Source organism: Physeter macrocephalus, chromosome 20 (genome assembly GCF_002837175.3).
Source record: "Physeter macrocephalus isolate SW-GA chromosome 20, ASM283717v5, whole genome shotgun sequence".
NCBI lineage: Eukaryota > Metazoa > Chordata > Mammalia > Artiodactyla > Physeteridae > Physeter > Physeter macrocephalus.
In genome coordinates this window covers 56,512,147-56,531,491 of record NC_041233.1, presented here as the reverse complement: position 1 = coordinate 56,531,491, position 19,345 = coordinate 56,512,147, and the positions used below count along the sequence as shown (strand labels likewise).

General features: G+C 41.3%; 2 protein-coding genes across 3 annotated transcripts in view; one reads left to right on the top strand and one right to left on the bottom strand.

Moving 5' to 3' along the window:
- LOC102978514 (cytochrome P450 2C23-like) overlaps positions 1-19,345 on the top strand; it is a 39,008-nt gene that overhangs the window by 6,134 nt on the left and 13,529 nt on the right. The window contains exons 3-7 of one of the 2 annotated variants that reach the window (XM_024121382.3): positions 1,012-1,294; positions 3,396-3,558; positions 12,562-12,711; positions 13,377-13,537; positions 14,046-14,222. In XM_024121382.3, the coding sequence (XP_023977150.1) occupies positions 1,115-1,294; positions 3,396-3,558; positions 12,562-12,711; positions 13,377-13,537; positions 14,046-14,222 (831 nt within the window). In that variant the 5' untranslated portion in view covers positions 1,012-1,114. The remainder of the gene's footprint in view (positions 1-1,011; positions 1,295-3,395; positions 3,559-12,561; positions 12,712-13,376; positions 13,538-14,045; positions 14,223-19,345) is intronic. The other variant, XM_055080808.1, reaches the window with a different exon arrangement.
- On the bottom strand, positions 6,509-6,975 carry LOC102976642 (60S ribosomal protein L36-like). Its single transcript, XM_055080814.1, has one exon. The coding sequence runs from the start codon at positions 6,806-6,808 to the stop codon at positions 6,509-6,511; it is 300 nt and encodes a 99-aa protein (XP_054936789.1). The 5' UTR covers positions 6,809-6,975.

Sequence of the window (19,345 nt, the reverse complement as noted above, 5' to 3'; positions counted from 1 at the left end):
AGCCTGTGCCCCCGCAACGGGAGAGGCCACAGCAGAGGGAGGCCCGCATACCAAAAAAAAAAAAACAATCATTGTAGGTTGCAATTTAAAAAATTTTTTGTTAGCTTTTTTTTTTTTTTACATAAATTTATTTATTTATTTATTTGCTGCATTGGTTCTTCATTGCTACACGTGGGCTTTCTCTAGCTGTGGTGGGGAGGTGGGGGGCTACTCTTCGTTGTGGTGCACGGGCTTCTCATTGCGGTGTCTTCTCTTGTTGCAGAGCACAGACTCTAGGCGCACGGGCTTCAGTAGTTGTGGCTCACAGGCTCAGTTGCTCCAGGGCGTGTGGGATCTTCCCAGACCAGGGATTGAACTCGTGTCCCCTGCATTGGCAGGCGGATTCTTAACCACTGAGCCACTAGGGAAGCCCTTTTTGTTAGCTTTAAAAAAATTATTTATTGAAGTATAGTTGCTGTACAATATTATTTAAGTTACAGGTGTACAATATAGTGATTCACAAATTTTAAAGGTTAGGGACTTCCCTGGTGGTCCAGTGATTAAGACTTCGCCTTCCACTGCAGGGGGTGTGGGTTTGATCCCTGGTCAGGGAGCTAAGATCCCACATGCCTTGTGGCCTAAAAACCAAAACATAAAACAGAAGCAATATTGTAACAAATTCAATAAAGACTTTAGAACTGGTCCACATCCAAAACAAAAATCTTTAGAAGAATTTTTTTTAAAGTTATACTCTTTATAGTTATTGTAAAATATTGGCTATATTCCCCATGTTATACAATATATCCTTGTAGTTTATTTTATACCTAATAGTTTGTACCTTTTAATCCCCCAGCTTTATAGTTAATGAATCATTAGTGCTAAAAGGAAACAGACATGTAATGGAGAGGATTAAAAAATCAAAAGTTGCAGATTTTATGAACAAGAGGTAGGAAAGATATGAATCCTCCCTAATCTCAAGCTTCAGGAAGGTAAATACGGCCAAAACTAATGCCAGGTTGTTGTTTTTCCAAGTCCAAGAACTCAGACCAGCCTTTGGCTGGCAGGTCCTACCCCTGGTGTGTACAAGACTTTGCTAACAAGCAATCCAGACAGTTACCAACATCGAGTAGCTGAGATGGCACTGCTGGAAGGCACTACTTTTGCTCTTGTGATTTGTGTCACTTGCCTGGTTTTCCTTTTTGTGTGGAAGAAAAGTCACAAAGGGGGAAGGCTTCCCCCTGGCCCAACTCCCCTTCCCATCATTGGGAATCTGATGCAACTAAACCTCAAGGACGTCCCTGCATCTCTCTCCAAGGTAAGGGGGTTTCATTAGAGGCTGGTCATCTCCAGGTAACGGGGGGTCATCTTCAGGTTATCTTCATGTCATCTTCAAGCTTTCTTAGTTTTACTCACCACTAAGACACTTTGGGGTGTCTGTTTCTGTATTACAAGACAGATATCTTTTTTTTTTTCTGGATTGGATCACTTTAGAGCAGGTAGTGAGGTGTGTTGACCTGACCTGAGATATAGGTTGAATTCTAGTGAATGGGAAAATTCTGAAGTCAGAACATACTTTGACTGAAAGGCTTCCAGTCCCCTCTGCGTGTAACACTTACCAAAAGGCAAGCCAAGCAAATGTAATAAATGTCCTTTTATATTATTATTACTATTTTATACTAATCTGTGGGATACTTTGTGATCCTCCTTCTAAAGAGTGATCCCCACATCTTGCTCTGACACAGCCCAGCTCTGCTATCCTGACTGACGTTCACTCCTCTGGAAATATTCTTTGGGAAAAAGTATTATCTCAGTGAGTTCATTGTGCAAGCATATATTCTCCAGAACAACCCTAATTACTGTCCTCTGATGGATGAATAAAGAAAATATGATGCATACACACAGAGGAGTATTATTTTATCCTTAAAAAAGAAGGAAATCCTGCCATTTACAACAACATGGATGAACCTTGAGGATATTATCCTAAGTTATATAAGCCAGACACAGAAGGACAAATACTGTATGCACTCATAATGTGGACTCTATTAGAGTCAAACTTGTAGGGAGCAGAATGGTGGTTGCCAGGGGCTGGGGAAGGGGGAAAATAGGGTGATGTTGCTCAATTTTGCTGTAAAGAGGAAAGTCATGTTGCCATAGCTAGAAAAGACTAGAACCAGTGCACAAGTTGGAGAATTGGGCCTTTTTTAGGAGCATGGAGAGTCATTTGTATTAACAGAAAACTATGTACATGGGCACAGATTCAGGTAAACAAGTGGATACTATGGTAGAAGCATATGGACATTCTCTTCTGGTTATTTCTATTATCTCTGTGAAATAGGGAGCAAAGTCATCAGCTGAGGGTGAGGTTGGGAGAGGAGGACCTGGCATTTTGTGCCCCAAAATATAGAGACACACTCATTCAAAGGGAACAAAGGAAGTAAGTTTCATTTTCCTGGGACAGAGAAAAGAGGTACAAAATGGCAAAATTCTCTACCATTTAAGTTAAAAAAAAATGGTATCAAGTTTTGCTTCTTAGAAATAATTATCATAAATAAAAAATGGAGGATTATAATATACAAATGGATTTTTTAACAAATGGATTTTTTTTTAAATTTTTGGCCACTCCACGCAGTTTGCAGGAGGATCTTAGTTCCTCAACCAGCACTCAAACCCGCGTCCTTGACAGTGAAAGCACGGAGTCCTAACCACTGAGCCGCCAGGGAATTCCCTAACGGATTTTTAAACATTATTTTTCAACAATTTAGAACTTGAACATGTTTCTGCACCATTGTACATCCTCATATAAGTAATTTCAAATGGCTGCTTTGAATTTAACTGCATGGTTGTAAAATACATTTGAAAACACCCCTAGCTGTCAGATGTTGTAGCACTGTGTTTTTCCCCTTGGCACAATGCTATCATAAATAAATAGATTTCATCCTTTTTAATACCTGTTTAGTGAGCTCTCCTTCTGGCCCTTATCCTGGCTGCTTCCTTCTCATCTTTAGCTTTACCTTAAATGTTACCTCCTCATAGATTCCTCATCTATTTTATTGTTTTCCCATTTTCATCCAACATAGTACATTCTTTATCGCTTTCATAGAATTATGCTCAGTTTCTATTGCAAATGTAGTTTGTTCGGCTATTTACTGCCTGTTACTTCCACTAGACTCTAAGTTCCATGAGGGTTCCTGGCACAGTGTCTGACACAGTATAGGTGCTTAGTAAATATTTGCTCAATTGTTGCATGTATAGATGAGGGAAAGAATGAATCCATGACTGTACCCCAGGTTAAATTCCTGAAAGGAAATTAACGGAGCAAAGTCTAAGCTACATGTGAATCATTACTTAATTTCCACTGAAGCCTCCAATGGAGAGATTTCACAATAGCCCTTACAACCACTTGCATCTCTTTCCAGCTGGCCAAAGAGTATGGCCCCATTTACACTCTGTACCTTGGATCCCAGATTACTGTGATCTTACATGGATATGAGGCGGTGAAGGAAGCTCTAATTGATCAAGGTGATGAATTCCTTTGCAGAGGACGTATTCCAATTATTGACGATACCCTGAGAGGATATGGTATGTTTCAAAATAAAAGTTAATTCTCTTTAGCAAAAAAGTCTGATTAACCTAATGAGTGTGTGTTCTGCAACAAGCTACAAACTAGATGCTGCAATACTGCACTGCAATTCTGATACTAACTACCCAGAGTTAGTGCAGACTCCACAGGTTAAGGGCATCATTCCCAAGAAGACTGCCCTCACTTCTGATGTCAGCCACAAGTTCAGGAGTCTCCAGGTTACCCACACTTCTGACCAACTGGCTAAAAATTCAGGGTTTCCGTGACCACCTCAGATTCAGTAATTTGCTAGAATGACTCACAGAACTCAGGAAGGTGCCATACTTACAATTACAGTTTTATTTATATGAAAGATACAAATGGAGAGACACATAGGGCAAGGTTTGGGAGGGCCCAAATGCAGAGCTTCTGTATTCTCTTCCAAAGAAGCAGAATACATTACCCATCTGATGCATTGATGTGTTCACCAACCAGGAATCTCACCAGAGCTTGGTGTCCAGATTTTTTAATTGGAACTTCATTACTTGGGCATGATTGATTGAGTCATTGGCCACATGACTCACAAAGGGGGAAGGCTTTGAACTCAGTCTCTAGCTCCTCCTATTCCTTGAAAGTCAGGAGGTCAGGCTGATATCACTTGGCTGAAAGCTCCAACTCTCTAAATACAAAATTGGTCTTTCTGGCATGGCCAACCGCACCTTGAAACTGTCTAGGGATCCACCATGAGTCACCTCATTATCATAAACTCAAGTGTGATCCCAGAGACTCAGCATGAATAACAAAGACATTTCTGTGTTAGAAGTGGGCATATCCAAGGGTTTAGAAGCTCTCTCCCAGGAACCAGGGACAAAGACCAGACAAATTCTTTTATTATTCAACAGATGCTCTGATAACTCTATTGAGATAAACATCAAAAACAGACTCCAAGTTCTCTTTAAGGTAAATCTGCAAATATGATTGTGATAAAAAACAATCTGGGAACGTTTTGAAAAAAAAAGTTGTTACCCAGAGATCTTAGGGTTTAGGGAGCTGGAGAAGCCACGCTTGGGGTTTCATTTCACAGGGTACAAAGGCTGCAGTGGCATAGTGGCAGCAACAATAAACAGATGACTAGGTATAGAAATTACTGTGTTTTCAATGTCAGCCTGGTTAGGGGATGGGGGTGTTGGGGGGCAGTGGTGAGGGAGCTGGGAGAGGGTGGTAGGATCAGAGCGGTAAGTCACAGGAAGCTACAGTGGTCTTAGTCAAGCTCAACTTCTTCAGTGGGACAGTAAGCTCACAGGTAATTATTTTATTATTATGTTTCAAAACTTAGACATATGTTACGTATATTCCTTCATATGTATGAAGTACTACACACACAAAAACCTAGGACAACCTGAAAGTCTTCTCCAATCCACTTCAAATTGTAAAATTGCAAGCCCCAAAGAAATAGAAACTTAATTCTTTTCAAAGCATATTTATGAAGAATTAATTAAATATTATGCAGTGTACTGATAAAAGAGAAGCAATTTTTTATCTCTCTTACATAAGATCAGGATGCATTTGCTCACCTAAGAAGCAACCAAACCTTCCCTGTACTTCTTCCCTTTTTTCTAAACACGTTGATTACATTGTCTGTGTGTGAGCTTTAAGATCAACTTTTTTTTTTCTTTTGGCTGCGTTGGGTCTTCGTGGCTGCACGTGGGCTTTCTCCAGTTGCGGTGAGCGGAGGCTACTTTTCGTTGCACTGCGCGGGCTTCTCACTGCGGTGGCTTCTCTCGTTGCGGAACACGGGCTCTAGACGCGCGGGCTTCAGTAGTTGTGGCACATCGGCTCAGTAGTTGTGGTTCGCGGGCTCTAGAGTGCAGCCTCAGTAGTTGTGGCACACGGGCTTAATTGCTACGTGGCATGTGGGATCTTCCTGGACCAGGGCTCGAACCCATGTCCCCTGTGTTGGCAGGCGGATTCTTAACCACTGCACCACCAGGGAAGCCCCTAAAATTAACTTTTAATTGGAGCGAGAAGCTTCTGGGTTGGGATTGAGCTCAAGAGGGAAAAAATTATTGCTCAAAAAATTGCCATTTTCACAACTCTGAGAAAATTGGTTTTCAAACTTCCTATAAAATCCTTGTTACTGCTCCTTACTTGTCTGTAATGGGAACAGATAACTCAGCTCTTCCTTTCCTACAACTTTCCCTCCTGGAAAATAACAAAGAGAAGAACCATTCATTGATATTTTAGTTTTCCTTCTGCATTAGTTTCCTGGGGCTGTCATAATGAAGTACCCAAAACTGGGTACAAACCTTAGGGCAACAGAACTTTATTGTCTCACAGTTTTGGAGTCTAGAAGTCTGAGATCAAGATGTCCGTGAGGTTGGTTCCTTCTGAGAGCTGTGAGGGAGAATCTGTTTCATGTTTCTCTCCTAGCTTCTGGTGCTTTGCTGGCAATCTTTGTTGTTCCTTGGCTTGTAGATGTATCACCCCAATCTCTGATTCATGTTCACATGGCATGCTCTGTGTATATATGTCTCTGTGTCCAAATTTCCCCTTTTTAGAAGCGTACAGTCATATTGGATTGGGCCCACCCTAATGATCTCATTTTAACTTGATTACCTCTGCAAAGACCCCATTTCCAAATAAGGTCATATTCACAGATACTGGGGGCCAGCGCATCAACATATTTTGAGGGGAAACAAACCCATAACACCTTCGTAAATGAAATGTCTGCTAAAATACTAGATAGCTTTCTGATCTAGTGATCTTTGAACAGTATAATACAGTGCTGAGGATTTGTGTCTAATCATGTTGTTGAAACATTTTCTGTTAACTATCAACTCAATATTTTGTCTAGTGTCTTAATCTTTAAACATTTAACTCATTGACAGATTGCAACAGCTCAAGCCCTTATTTTATCTTTACCTTTTTTTTTTTTCTGAAAAAGTTTTATTGTGCACAGAGGGTAAGGGCTCAGTCCTTCTTGGCTGCCGCCTTCCTCATGGCCGCCAGGGCATTGCTCAGCTCTTCTCTCTTCCTCTTGGTATGGATGTGTGTCCCCACCCTTTTCTTGACCAACTTGAGGGCTCGCTTGTCCTTGGAGACCTTGAGCAGCTCCATGGCCCGCCGCTCATAAGGGGTGAAGAAGCACACCTCCCGGATCATGTCCCGCACAAACTTGGTGTGCTTGGTGAGGCGCCAGTGGCGGCGTCTGTGCCTCGGCTTGCTCACGTCCTTGGTCACCTTGTGGCCCTTGTTGAGGCCCAAGGCCATGGGTAGCGCGGAGCCGTGGCTGCTGCTCTGCAATGGCAGCCACGGCGGAAGGACCTCCGATGCGCGGAACTCTGGGATTTCTACCAACACGCGGGCGGCAAGTGCCAGAGAGGCCCCCTTACTTTAACGTATTCATTCAATCCACATACCAGTTTTAGATGCCATTGTTCAGTCGCTAGAATGCAAAAATTAAAATAACTTAGTGCTCTTAAAGGTATGGATAAACAGCCATTCATTCTTTACCTGGCGGAGTGCAATGCTGTAACATTTTTGGAAAGTACTATATCTATGGACATATAAACTGTAGAGACCTATTGAGGAATCTAGTTTACATAAATAGAAACAACCAACTATGTAATTATTCACCCATGCACATACTTGCCCCAGTGCAGTGGGAGTGGAGAGGGCATTGCTTCCTTGGAACAGTCCATGCCTGCAGGGATGCAGGTGTGGTAAAGAGAAGTATATTTTCTAAAAAGATATTTACATAATGGTTATAGATTCTGAACAAAGTGAGAAAAATAGGAAAGTATCACAGCTATCTCTTGTTGTGTAACAAACCACCCCAGACTCAGGGATGTAAAACAACAACCCCCCAGCCCCCACTTTTTTTTAATGCTCATGGATTCTGTGATCAAGAATTTGAACTCGGCATAGTGGAAGGGGTTTTCTCTGATCCACAAGGCCTGGGGCCTTAGCAGACATCCAAATTTTTTTTTTTTCCAAATAAAGCAGCTAAGGGTGATTCAAATAGCTGAGGGCTGAAATCATCTGGAGGCTTCCTCATTAACAAGTCTGGCTTCTGGGCAAGGATGACCCAAAGGCTGAGCTCAGCTGGGCCTGTCAACAGAGCATCTCCAAGTGGCCCGCCCATGTGGCTTGGGCTTCTCGCTGGTGCCTGGAGTCCAGGAGGGGACATCCTGAGGGGGAGCATCTGGAGAGTGAGCATTCCAAGCTGCAAAGCTTCTTCAGACCAAATCTTAGAAAATAGAACCATTTTATTCATTGCAAGTAATTCCCAAAAGCCAACCCAAATCCAAATGGACAGGAATTAGGCTTCCCTTTTTGATGGGGAAGTGGTGGTGGTCACACTACAGAAGAGAATGAGGGATGGGAGATATTGTTGTGGTTCACTCTGGAAAACACAATCTGCCCACAACAAGCAGGTAGAAGAGGAAAGTATCACCTCTGCACTGATAAGGGAAAACTTGAAGAACAGAAGTTTAAGTGGGAGCCAAGTGGTTCTGCAGTGGAAGATAGGATTAGAGAGCCTTCTGCGTTGAGTCACAGACAACCCTGCACCAACGCTGAACTCTCCATGTAGAAAAGAACAGACTGACTACTGTATGTGAGATTCATGTGCGTATATGTGTACATTCCCAGATTTAGACTCCCCAAAGCATTTCAATTTCGGAATAGGGCAATAGAAGATGTCAGATTCTCCTCTGAAATAGATATTGTCAAGAGCCTTGACCTTAAACTTTTAACTGACAGCATCAGTGAATCAAAGCAGCCTTCACATAGCTCATTTATTGTAATCAGAACCTAGAAAATATATCGGCACTCTCTCCCGCCATCACATTTGCCTGGCATATACTCCAACACTGGAAGAATTTAACCGTCTTCTTCTCTGTGCGTGTGTCCAGAAGATAAACACTGCTAGAGAAATTCTCTCAGTAATTACACTGGCTTCCCTTTAAATTAATACTTTAAACCTCAGTTAGACTCTTAATACCACACGTTCCTCTGATTGGCTCCCTTTTCCACTCTCAGAGACTCCTCATTCCTCCTATTAACACCCCCATTATACATTTCCTCTCTCAGAACCATTGTATCGTAACTCATTGTAACAGCAGAAGTATCAGAAAGGAACTCTCCAGTTTCTTAACATTTTATCTATGGGTCTATCTGCCCCTGCACCCACATTCTCCTTTTTTTTTCTCCTGTTACAATTGAAAAAGTGTCCCTTTCTTGACAGGGAAAATTTCTACATGTGCCCTAGATCCTATAGCATCTCACCTTCCCAAGGATTTTACTTCTTTGGTAATGCCTTCTCCATCCCTGATTACCCATCTCTCTCCGCTTGTCTTGAAAGCCACTCCTCTCTCTTCCCTACTGGCCCTGGTTCCCAGTGCTATAGTTACTGCAAGCTGAAATTCCCACACTCTTTCAACAGCTGGCTCTGACTGGGATCAACCAAAGAGAGGCACTGGCAAGAGATTGGGGAGTGGAAGGAGAGCCAGAGGGCCCCCTCTTTCTGTGCCTCAGATAGCATCTCTTCCAAGAGCTGCATGTCCCCCCGTAACTCCAGGGCCACTTTGGTTCCTGATCAGGTAACCCCAGCCACTGAGCTCCTTTGTCCCTTCCATGGGGAGATAGTAGCAGTTTTCTGCTGTTGATAATTACCAGTTGTCTCGCTGTCCCTGGTTTGGCCTCTCAGTGTTTCCATCACCTTAAGACCAATTCCCTGGATTAATTTTCCTCTGTTTTAAATATTGAGAGAGGCTTCTCTTTTGCTGGTTGGACTGTGACTGATAAACTCACTCTCCAGTGAATCATTCCCAGGAGCATGTGAATATTCCACAGCACTCTCCTCACAACTCCCTTCGGTTACTGTTCCAGGTTTCTTGCCCCTAACAACCAAACTTCTCTAAAGAGACATCCATAATAATGGAGTAATTCCCCTTTAGAAACCTATCTTGAGAGGTAATACAAGATGTGGGAAAAATTATAAACAAGAATGTCCACGGTAGTACTATTTTTAGAATCTGGCATACAGCCGTTGTCAACCAAACAAAAAATGCACAGTGTGAGAGCTGTGAGTTCACTTTTATTTGGGGACTTACTGAGGACTATAGCCCAGGAGACAGCGTCTCAGATAGCTCTGAGAAACTGCTCCAAAGAGATAGTGGGGGAGGTCAGTATATGTATGATTTGGTGAAGGGGGTATGTCCAATCAAGCACCCATCTCAGTAGAAAGCTGCTGCTAGTCACGAGGAACAGATGTCTCCCTAAATGATTTTATTGCTTTTCTAAGTATGAGGAAATGCAAGAAATTGAGTTCCTAAAGTTTTCTCCTGAAAATATCTAACTATCTGAAGGCCTGTTCTTTCAGTTTCCCCAGAGCACAAAATGCCTCATTCCTGATCTCCCCCCTGAATTCCTTTCAGGGTCTGTTGAAGGTCAGTGACTGCAGTGGCCATTGACTTAATCCTTGTAGAGCTGGATGGCAAGTGACATGCTTTAGTTGGCACAGGATAGCAATGAAAATTTATTAGATAAATGGAAGAATAAATGAAGAACAAAAAAAGGCAACATTTAAAAGTCTAATTAAGGATTAAATAAAAATTTTACCAAACTTGTAATTGCTTTTTGATTTAAAGCTGATGCAAAAACAGTTAAAAATTTAAAGAGATAAAAATATTCCTAAACTCCAATAATAATAATGATGTTATTATTAATAATTATTATAAACATTAGATGTTATAATAATTGGAGTATTATTGAATTATTATTATAATAGCTATAATTATATAATATTAGCTAATATTTATTAAATACTTCTTATGTGCCAGATACTGTGCTGGGGGTTTCTCATGTATTACCATATTCAGTTAACAGAGTGGCCCCATGAGGAAAATATTTTTATTTCCATTCAACAGATGAAAAGCTGAGGCAACAGAGTTAAATAACTCACCCAAATTAGAAAGTTTTGGAGTAGAGATCTGAGTTCAATTTTCCTAACTCTAGAAACCAGAACCACTAACCATAGTCTCAATACACTAACCTATTCTTAAATTTTTTTGTGTTTTAATTTTTTAATTGAAGTATAGTCGATGTAACATATTTATTTTATGTTCCATCTCCCAGATGTTGTTCATATGCACACATATTTTACATAGTTGTAATTATAGTATAGACATATTTGTATACTGATTTTTCTTTTAAATATTAACATTTCTGCTATTTTTACATAGTTTTCATAATCATCATTTTAACAATTGCTTACTTTTCCTAATACTGATTTACTATCATTGTATAATTATGCAAAAAATTACCCTATCATTAGCATTTAGATTGTTTACAAATTTCTTAAATCAGTATAGATGACATTGCAGTGTACACCTTTTTAACTTTTGCTGAATTATTTCTTTGTGTAAATTCTTAGGAAAGCAATTAATGGATCAAAGACAATTTTAATAGTTTTTGCTATAAATATTGCTTTAATTTCCAAAATAGGTCATGATATGCAAAAAGGCTAAACAATGCACCAAATTTGCCACAAGCTTGATTGCTTTAGGTACAAAATTTCTTTTTAATGCTTGCTAATTTGGTAGATGTGAAATGAATATTTAAATTATTGTGTATTGAACATCTTCTGTGTTTAAGGTAAGAGATCATCATGTGTCACAGGAAATATTTGGAGAGATGCGCCAGTCACTTAACTACTAAGTAAAATCTAGTATAGGAAGTAACACAAACAAATTGCTATAAAACAAGGTAGAAAAGATAAATTGTATTAAAGCACCACGCAAGCCAATTCAGTTAAAGGAAGGCAAGATTACCTCCAGTAGAGGATAGGGAAGACTTTAAAGAGAAGGTTTTCAAGATGGCTCTTAAAGGAAAGCTAGAAACTCAGCAAAGCAGATAGGGCGGGAGCAGACTTGTCAGCAAAAGGGAGAAAATGAACAAAATTAGGGTGCAAAACAATGTAGTTGCATTTAGTGAACAGCTGTGGTTGGTCTATAAGCTCAGAATTAGAGCCAAGGGAGAGAATGATGGAAATGTTTGAGGTTTTAAAGGTGTCAGATGAGACCAGGGTGGGGAGGTGGGATGGGGTAGAGGGACCCACTGAATGATTTTTAGCACCAGCCTAATTGTCCCTGTATTTGATTTTGAGTAACCTGGAAACTGTAGATTTAGAGGAGTGAAAGGGGAAACTGGTTTGAAGATGATTAGAACTTTTAAAATCTGTAAAAGTGTTAGAACCTGAAGTGTGGTAGCGTAGTATGAATTGACAAGAAGGGACAGATGAGAAAGACATTTTGGAGGTGGAATCGACAGGACTTACCAAGTGCAGATGTATAGGGTGAAGGGCAAGAGGGATGTGAAGATGCCCTGAGGTTTGGATTTGGGGCACTAGGAAACTGGTGGTGCATTAAGGAAATTCAGGACACGTAACTGGTTTTGTACAGAGGAAGGAATGAAAAAACACTGGTGTGAACATACTGAGTTCCTTTGCTCCTGAGTTTCTTCTTGTTCAGATTAGCTAACATTAGCTGTAGTAAATTCAGAGGCGAATGGAAACATATATTCCCTATTGCTCTGCTTTCCAGTTGCTTATCCTCTAATAGAGAAAATCACAGGTAGAATTAAACCACAAGTTAGAAGGATATTAAGTGTAAAACAGACACTGAGGAAAGAGGTTTGTGAGAACACATGCCAGTCTTTACTATTTTTAACAAAACCAGACAGAGGTCCCTTCCCACACTTGGGAATGTTCTCTACCTGCCAATGATCCCACCTCCTGACTCCATCACCCCTGCCCTCTGTTGATCAGAGCTTGGGTTTTATTTTCTTTGTGACAGATATTTCACCCAAACCACAGAATATGTTGTGCTCTTCAAAGGCCAGTTGCTAAATCCCTGATAAGGGGCACTGGCAACAGTGCAGGTGGACACAAGAGATAAGCTTCAGGGAAAGTCGGACTCCATGATGCAAAATTCTTTCCTGCTCTTTGCTTCTTTTCTTAGGAATCTTTTTCAGTAATGGAAACAGGTGGAAACAAATGCGGCGCTTCTCCCTCATGACCCTGAGGAACTTTGGGATGGGGAAGAGGAGCCTCGAGGAGAGGGTCCAGGAGGAGGCCCAGTTTCTGGTGGAGGAGCTCAGGAAAACAGAGGGTGCGTTCCATTGACCATCCTTTGGGGCAAGGGGCTTCTACACACAGAGCTTCCCACCAAAGCTCCTCCTTTGGGAAGCACGCAATAGTCCACAATCTACTCTATGAGTCAGGGCATTGACTAGGAAAAAGGCGGCAGGAAGAAAATGACCCAAAACTGTTACTTAGGACTCATGAATCCCTTTGTTTGGATTCATCTCCCAACTTCGGCACTTACTGGATGTGTAAATTTGGACAAGTTACTTAACTTTTCTAAAACGCAGTTTCCTCATGTGAAAAATGGGGCTAAACATCAAACCTCAGAATGAGGGTTAAATAATACAGTTTGCAAAACATTTACACAGTATCCAGCATGTATAATACTCTGTAATATTACCTGTTGCTCTTATGACTATTATGGTATTCATTGAATAACATAATAATTAGTAGTAGTAGCATAGTATAATACTATAGAGCATGCAGTACTAGTAGAAGATCCCTACATCCTAATTTGAAGAAGTTTAGAGAAAATAAAATATAGGTATCAATCTGAGCAAGAGGGAGGCCCTGTTCTTTTCTTTATATTTTTTATTTATTTTTTTGTGGGGGAGGCCCTGTTCTTGAAGCCCTAATGCAGGCTGTTGAAAATTCTAAATGTTAGAATTGGTTTTTTTTCCCTCACATCAGCTCAGCCCTTGGACCCTGTCTTCACCCTCTCCTGTGCTTCCTGCAACGTGATCTGCTCCATCCTCTTCAACGAGCGTTTCCACTACGACAATAAGATGTTACTCTCCCTGTTGAGTTTGTTAAATAAAAATTTTAATCGAATAAACTCTCCCTGGAACCAGGTAAAGCCAAGTCTGCATCTGCCCTTGCGGTTGATCTCATGGGGGCACTGGGAGCCCATAGGCAGGGTAAAGGGCTGCGAGCTCCCCACCCTGCCCCATGAGCACGTGCCAACACAAGCACTGTCACCTTCCCCCCACGTGTGTCTTGTCGAGTGGATGAGTGCAGTGTCGCTTACCCCAGCACCTATGGAAGGCTGCCCTCTGCTTGCTTCTGTGAGTTGACTCCCACAAAAGAAGACGTCACGTTCCCAGTTGCTTACGTTTCTTTTAAGGCCCCTACGCACATTCTCCCCCTCTCGACTCTGAGGTTGGCCAAGGGTGGTTGAGCAAGGAGATGGGAAGGGGCTGCTCTCATGTACGTGATGGTCACCCTCCCTTCTCTTCTGCTCGGAAGCTGGAGGAAGGGATTCTCCCTAGCCAGACCCCACAGAGGGTTAGGTGCTCCACTTAGAAACACTGGTCTCTCTTCACAAACTGAATTGCTGATGTATTTTTTTTCTCATTTTAGATTTACAATCTATGGCCCAAACTCATAAAGCATCTCCCTGGAGAGCACAAAGCATTCTCAAAAAGGCTTAATGATATTAAATATTTTATTCTGGAAAAAGTGAAGGAGCATCAAAAGTCCCTGGATCATAATAACCCTCGAGACTACATTGACTGTTTCCTCAGCAAGATGGAGCAGGTACTGTAAGTGACGTCTTTCCCTGATACTATATTTTATCAGTCCATGGAAATGCAGGAAAGCATAATCACACCATGTAGGTAATTCTTTTTATTTTTTTTTTAATTTGGTTGTGCTGGGTCTTAGTTGCGGCAGGCAGGCTCCTTAGTTGTGGCATGTGAACTCTTAGTTGCAGCCTGCATGTGGGATCTAGTTCCCTGACCAGGGATCGAACCCAGGCCCCCTGCATTGGAAGCTTGGAGTCTTAACCACTGCGCCACCAGGGAAGTCCCCATTTTGGTAATTCTTAATATTTTGATATCTTATGGCAATGGGGTACACTATTAACAATAACAGAAATTTTAAAATAGTCCAGAGCCCTCTTTTTCCTTTGTATTTCTATTTACTTCCTACACTTGGATATTAGCATTTAATGAAGTGTTCTTGATACATATTTACAATGAGCTACATATATATATATATATATATATATAAACATGCATATATATATATATATATGCATGTTTCTGAGCATATATTTATCTTGGGGTGGCTAAACACACATGCATCTTCTATACACATTATTTACACATACATAGTCAGCCATTTTTGCCACAGTGCTTCCCAGGTAGCATGTCATAGACCAATACATTATAAAAACTGGATTGTGTTTTCCCATAGAACAATCTTGTTATTTGAATCTGGTGATGGATAAAGGGTTCTAAAACAAATACTTTATACGTTAACCATGGATGGTATTAAACATATTGAATAGCAAGTATCACACAGCCACCAACCCTCAGAACATCACTGACATAAAATACCAGCATGAGTGTCCATGAGAACATCAGTAGAAAAACAGTCAAGACTGTGACAAACAATAGATTGTAAAAAAAAGATATTTAAATGTATATACACATAAAACAGCTTAAAATCTGAAAATAATTCTTTGAGCCCTATAAAATTAACCTCATTTATGCCAAATTTCCCCAGATATATATAAACAAAAGAAAAACACCACTCAAGTATATCATAAATGTGCAAGTTATAGCAAACAATTAATAATAACTCGTTTAGTCTTCTTAATCTCTAGGAGGGCTGATTTGGAAAGCTTGATTTCCTTAGAAAACATGTTGAAGGAAGGCATGTTGATGCCCTTTTTTCTTCTCAGAAATTTCCCTGGGGTCAGTAGAGTCATTCAAGCTCATTCCACTTATCAACAATGTACATCGAAATAGCTTCTTCATTCTGATGGAAAAGTTTGTTGTTGGCTCTCAGAGGACTAGATGTGTGTCTGGAAAAGAGAAAAAAAAGTAGCCAGGTTTTTAATTCAATCATTTAAAGATTTTATTTAGCACCAACTCTGTATCAGTCATGGTAAAGGGTAAAGGGAATAAAATGATGAATCAGATACTACCCTGTAATTTTCTTTCATAGCACTTATCATAGTTTAATAAAATATTTATTTAATTTACCTCTATATTCTCCACTACACTGTATACTCCAAAGGGCTGGAGTATTGTCGATTTTTCACGCTGTGTATCACCAGCAACTAGCACAATGCCTAAAATATTGTAGATGCACATAAATATTTATTGAAATAATTAATTAATTAACAAACATACAGTCCTTGACTTAATGGAGCTTACAGTCTAGTGCAAAGATCATCAAAACAAACAGTAACAATGAAGTGCTAATAGGGGAAGTACAAGATTGTTATGGGAGAATGTGGCAGGAACACTAATGCTAGTCTAATTCGAGTCAGGAAGGGACTTCTAAACCAAGGCCCAGTGGACACATCCCTGCTCACATAGGTGAACAATTGAGCTGAGAGCTGAAAGGTGAGTAGGGATTATCTGCATAAAAGTAGCAAAGAAAAATATACCAAGCAGAGGAACAAGATGTGCAAAGGCCCTGAGGCAGAGGGAAGCTTGGGGATATGAGGGGTAGACAGAAGGTCAGTGTGGCTGGAAGGGAGGCAGCAGGGGAGAGTGGTGGGAGAGAAGCTGAAACAGCAAGAGGTCAGCAGGCAGACCATTCATGCAGGGCCTGGCAGGACACATTAATTAGTTTAGCTTTTATCCTAATATCAGTGAAAATCGTTTGCAGGGTCTAAGCACTGTGTAAAGGATGAACATATTTGTGATGTGGAGAACAGATTGTAGAGGTCAACAGTGGATGCAAGGAGAACAGCTAGGAGTTCTAGCTGTTCTAGTAAATTTCCTGGTAGCAGAGCCTAAAATGGGGATTTGTGTGGAAGTGATTTATTAAGGGAGTGCTATCAGGAGAAACTTCTATGTATGTGAATGACAGAAACAGGATAAGGAAGGGGAAAAATTAAAAACAGATGTGGTTTCAGGTGAAGCCTAGTCTCTACCTGATCCTACAGGGGACTCTAGAGTATAAATTGCACTGCAGAGTTTGTCCTTCCCTGGGGCAACGGAGCTGGGCTTTTGTACTCTTGCACCTGTCAGTCATTGGTCACAGGCAGCCCCATGAGGGTGGTCTGGGAGACTGATTCCCTCCCAGGCTTCTCTTGTCATTGTGGCTCCAGTGTCCAAGGGACTCCAGAGAAAGTTGCAGGTGTGAGCCAAAGCAGCTGTGAAGTAGGTTATCAGAACCAGTAAAAGGGATCTGAGCAGGGCACCAATAGCATTTTCTGTACGAGATGATTGCACTGGCCCAAGGCAAAGAAGATGGCCAAGGGTACTGGTGGTGGAAATGAAGAGACGTGGATAGATTTGAGATACTTTTAGGAGGTAAAATTAACAGTCTTGGTGGTGAGTTGGGAAATGCAAGAGATGAGGAGCTGTGTTCCTGGCTTGCCTAACTGGATGGAAGCTGGGGCCATTCACCAATACAGGAAACACTGGAAAGGGACCACGGACAGTTGTTAGCATACATACCAAAGCCTTGAGATCCTCTGAAAGAGTCTAGAGGAAGGAACAAAAGAAAGTTGATATGCCAACCTCTGGATTTCAACCATTCCTTCCTCTCCTCTCCACATCTATTTTTCCTTTAAGATAACTATCAATAGAAAATGGGTAGAAACTTCTGAAGCATTTCTGCTTTCCTGTAAGTTTTGTTGCATTATGTTTTAATCTCTAAACCTTACTACATAACAGATTTGGGTGTGTTAAGAGTTAAACAAAATGATGGAGTTCATTCTACTTAGCTAAATTACAGAGTTAGAACATAAATAGAAGATATGTTGATATTTCCATTTTCTCCCTCACTCTCTTCCCAAGCAAAGATTTTTAAAAACCTACTGGACTTTCTGTTGTGAGGGAGTTATTTAAAATGCTCAGTATTCCAGATCAAGGCAGTAAGAACTATAGGTAGGAAGTGGCAGCGTGCCTAAAAACTTGGACATCCATAAGCAGAAATCATCCCATTTTGAAAGGAACAGGAGAGACATGGTATAAAGAAACAGAATTAAGAAAAACTTGATTCAGAGCTTTAAAAGTAAAGCTAATAGTTAAAAGAAGTGCTCTAATACTTTTATTAAATTTAAAAACAGTGGTATTAAAAGCCCACCAAAAATTAATCAGCAATGAAAATAACTTAATTATAGTGAAAAATAGAGATTTTATTAGCTTAACTAGTTTATATATATTAAACAATAATTTATTCAACAAATTCTTAGTGCCGGCTGTTATGCCAAGGGTTGGGGATACATCAACGAAGAAGATTTAATCCCTATTATTTTTAGTATAGTAATTGTAAAATAGAAAGCTCAGAGATTGGTTCAAGATGGCAGAGTAGAAGGACATGCACTCACTCCCTCTTGCGAGAGCACTGGAATCACAACTAACTGCTGAACAATCATCAACAGGGAGACACTGGAATTCACCAAAAAAGATACCCGACATCCAAAGACAAAGGAGAAGCCACAATGAGACAGTAGGAAAGGCTCAAGCACAATAAAATCAAATTCCATAACCGCTGGGTGGGTGACTCACAAACTGGAGAACAATTATACCACAGAAGTCCACCCACTGGGACTTCCCCGGTGGCGCAGTGGTTAAGAATCCACCTGCCAATGCAGGGATCATGGGTTCGATCCCTGGTCCGGGAAGATCACACATGCTGCAGAGCAACTAAGCCCATGCACCACAACTGCTGAGCCCGTGTGCTGCAACTACTGAAACCCGTGTGCCTAGAGCCCATGCTCTGCAACAAGAGAAGCCACCGCAGTGAGAAGCCCATGCACCACAAGGAAGAGTAGCCCCCACTCAATGCAGCTAGAGAAAGCCCGTGCAACAACGAAGACCAAACGCAGCCAAAAATAAATAAATTTAAAAACAAAAAACAAATTCTTTAAAAAAAATTAAAAAAAAAAAAAAGAAGTCCACCCACTGGAGTGAAGGTTCTGAGCCCCAAGTCAGGCTTCCCAACCTGGGGGTCCGGCAACAGGAGGAGGAATTGCCAGAGAATCAGACTTTGAAGGCTAGCAGGACTTGACTGCAGGACTTCAACAGGACTGGGGGAAACAGAGACTCCACTCTTGGAGGGCACACACAAAGTAGTGTGCACATCAGGACCCAGGGGGAAGGAGCAGTGACCCATAGAAGACTGAACCAGACCTACCTGCTAGTGTTGGAGGGTCTCCTGCAGAGGTGGGGGGGAGGGTGGCTGTGTCTCACCGTGAGGACAAGGACACTGGCAGCAGAAGTTCTGGGAAGTACTCCTTGGCGTGAGCCATCCGGGAGTCCACCAACAGCCCCACCAAAGAGCTTGTAGCCTCCAGTGCTGGGTCACCTCAGGCCAAACAACCAACAGGGAGGGAACTCAGCCCCATCCATCAGCAGATAGCGGATTAAAGTTTTACTGAGCTTCTGCCCACCAGAGCAACACCCAGCTCTACCCACCACCAGTCCCTCCCATTAGGTAGTTTGCACAAGCCTCTTAGATAGCCTCACCCACCAGAGAGTAGACAGCAGAAGTAATAAGAGCTACAATCCTGCAGCCTGTGGAATGAAAACCACATTCACAGAAAGACAGACAAAATGAAAATGCAGAGGACCATGTACCAGATGAAGGAACAAGATAAAACCCCAGAAAAACAACTAAATGAAGTGGAGATAGGCAACCTTCCAGAAAAAGAATTCAGAATAATGATAGCGAAGATGATCCAGGATCTC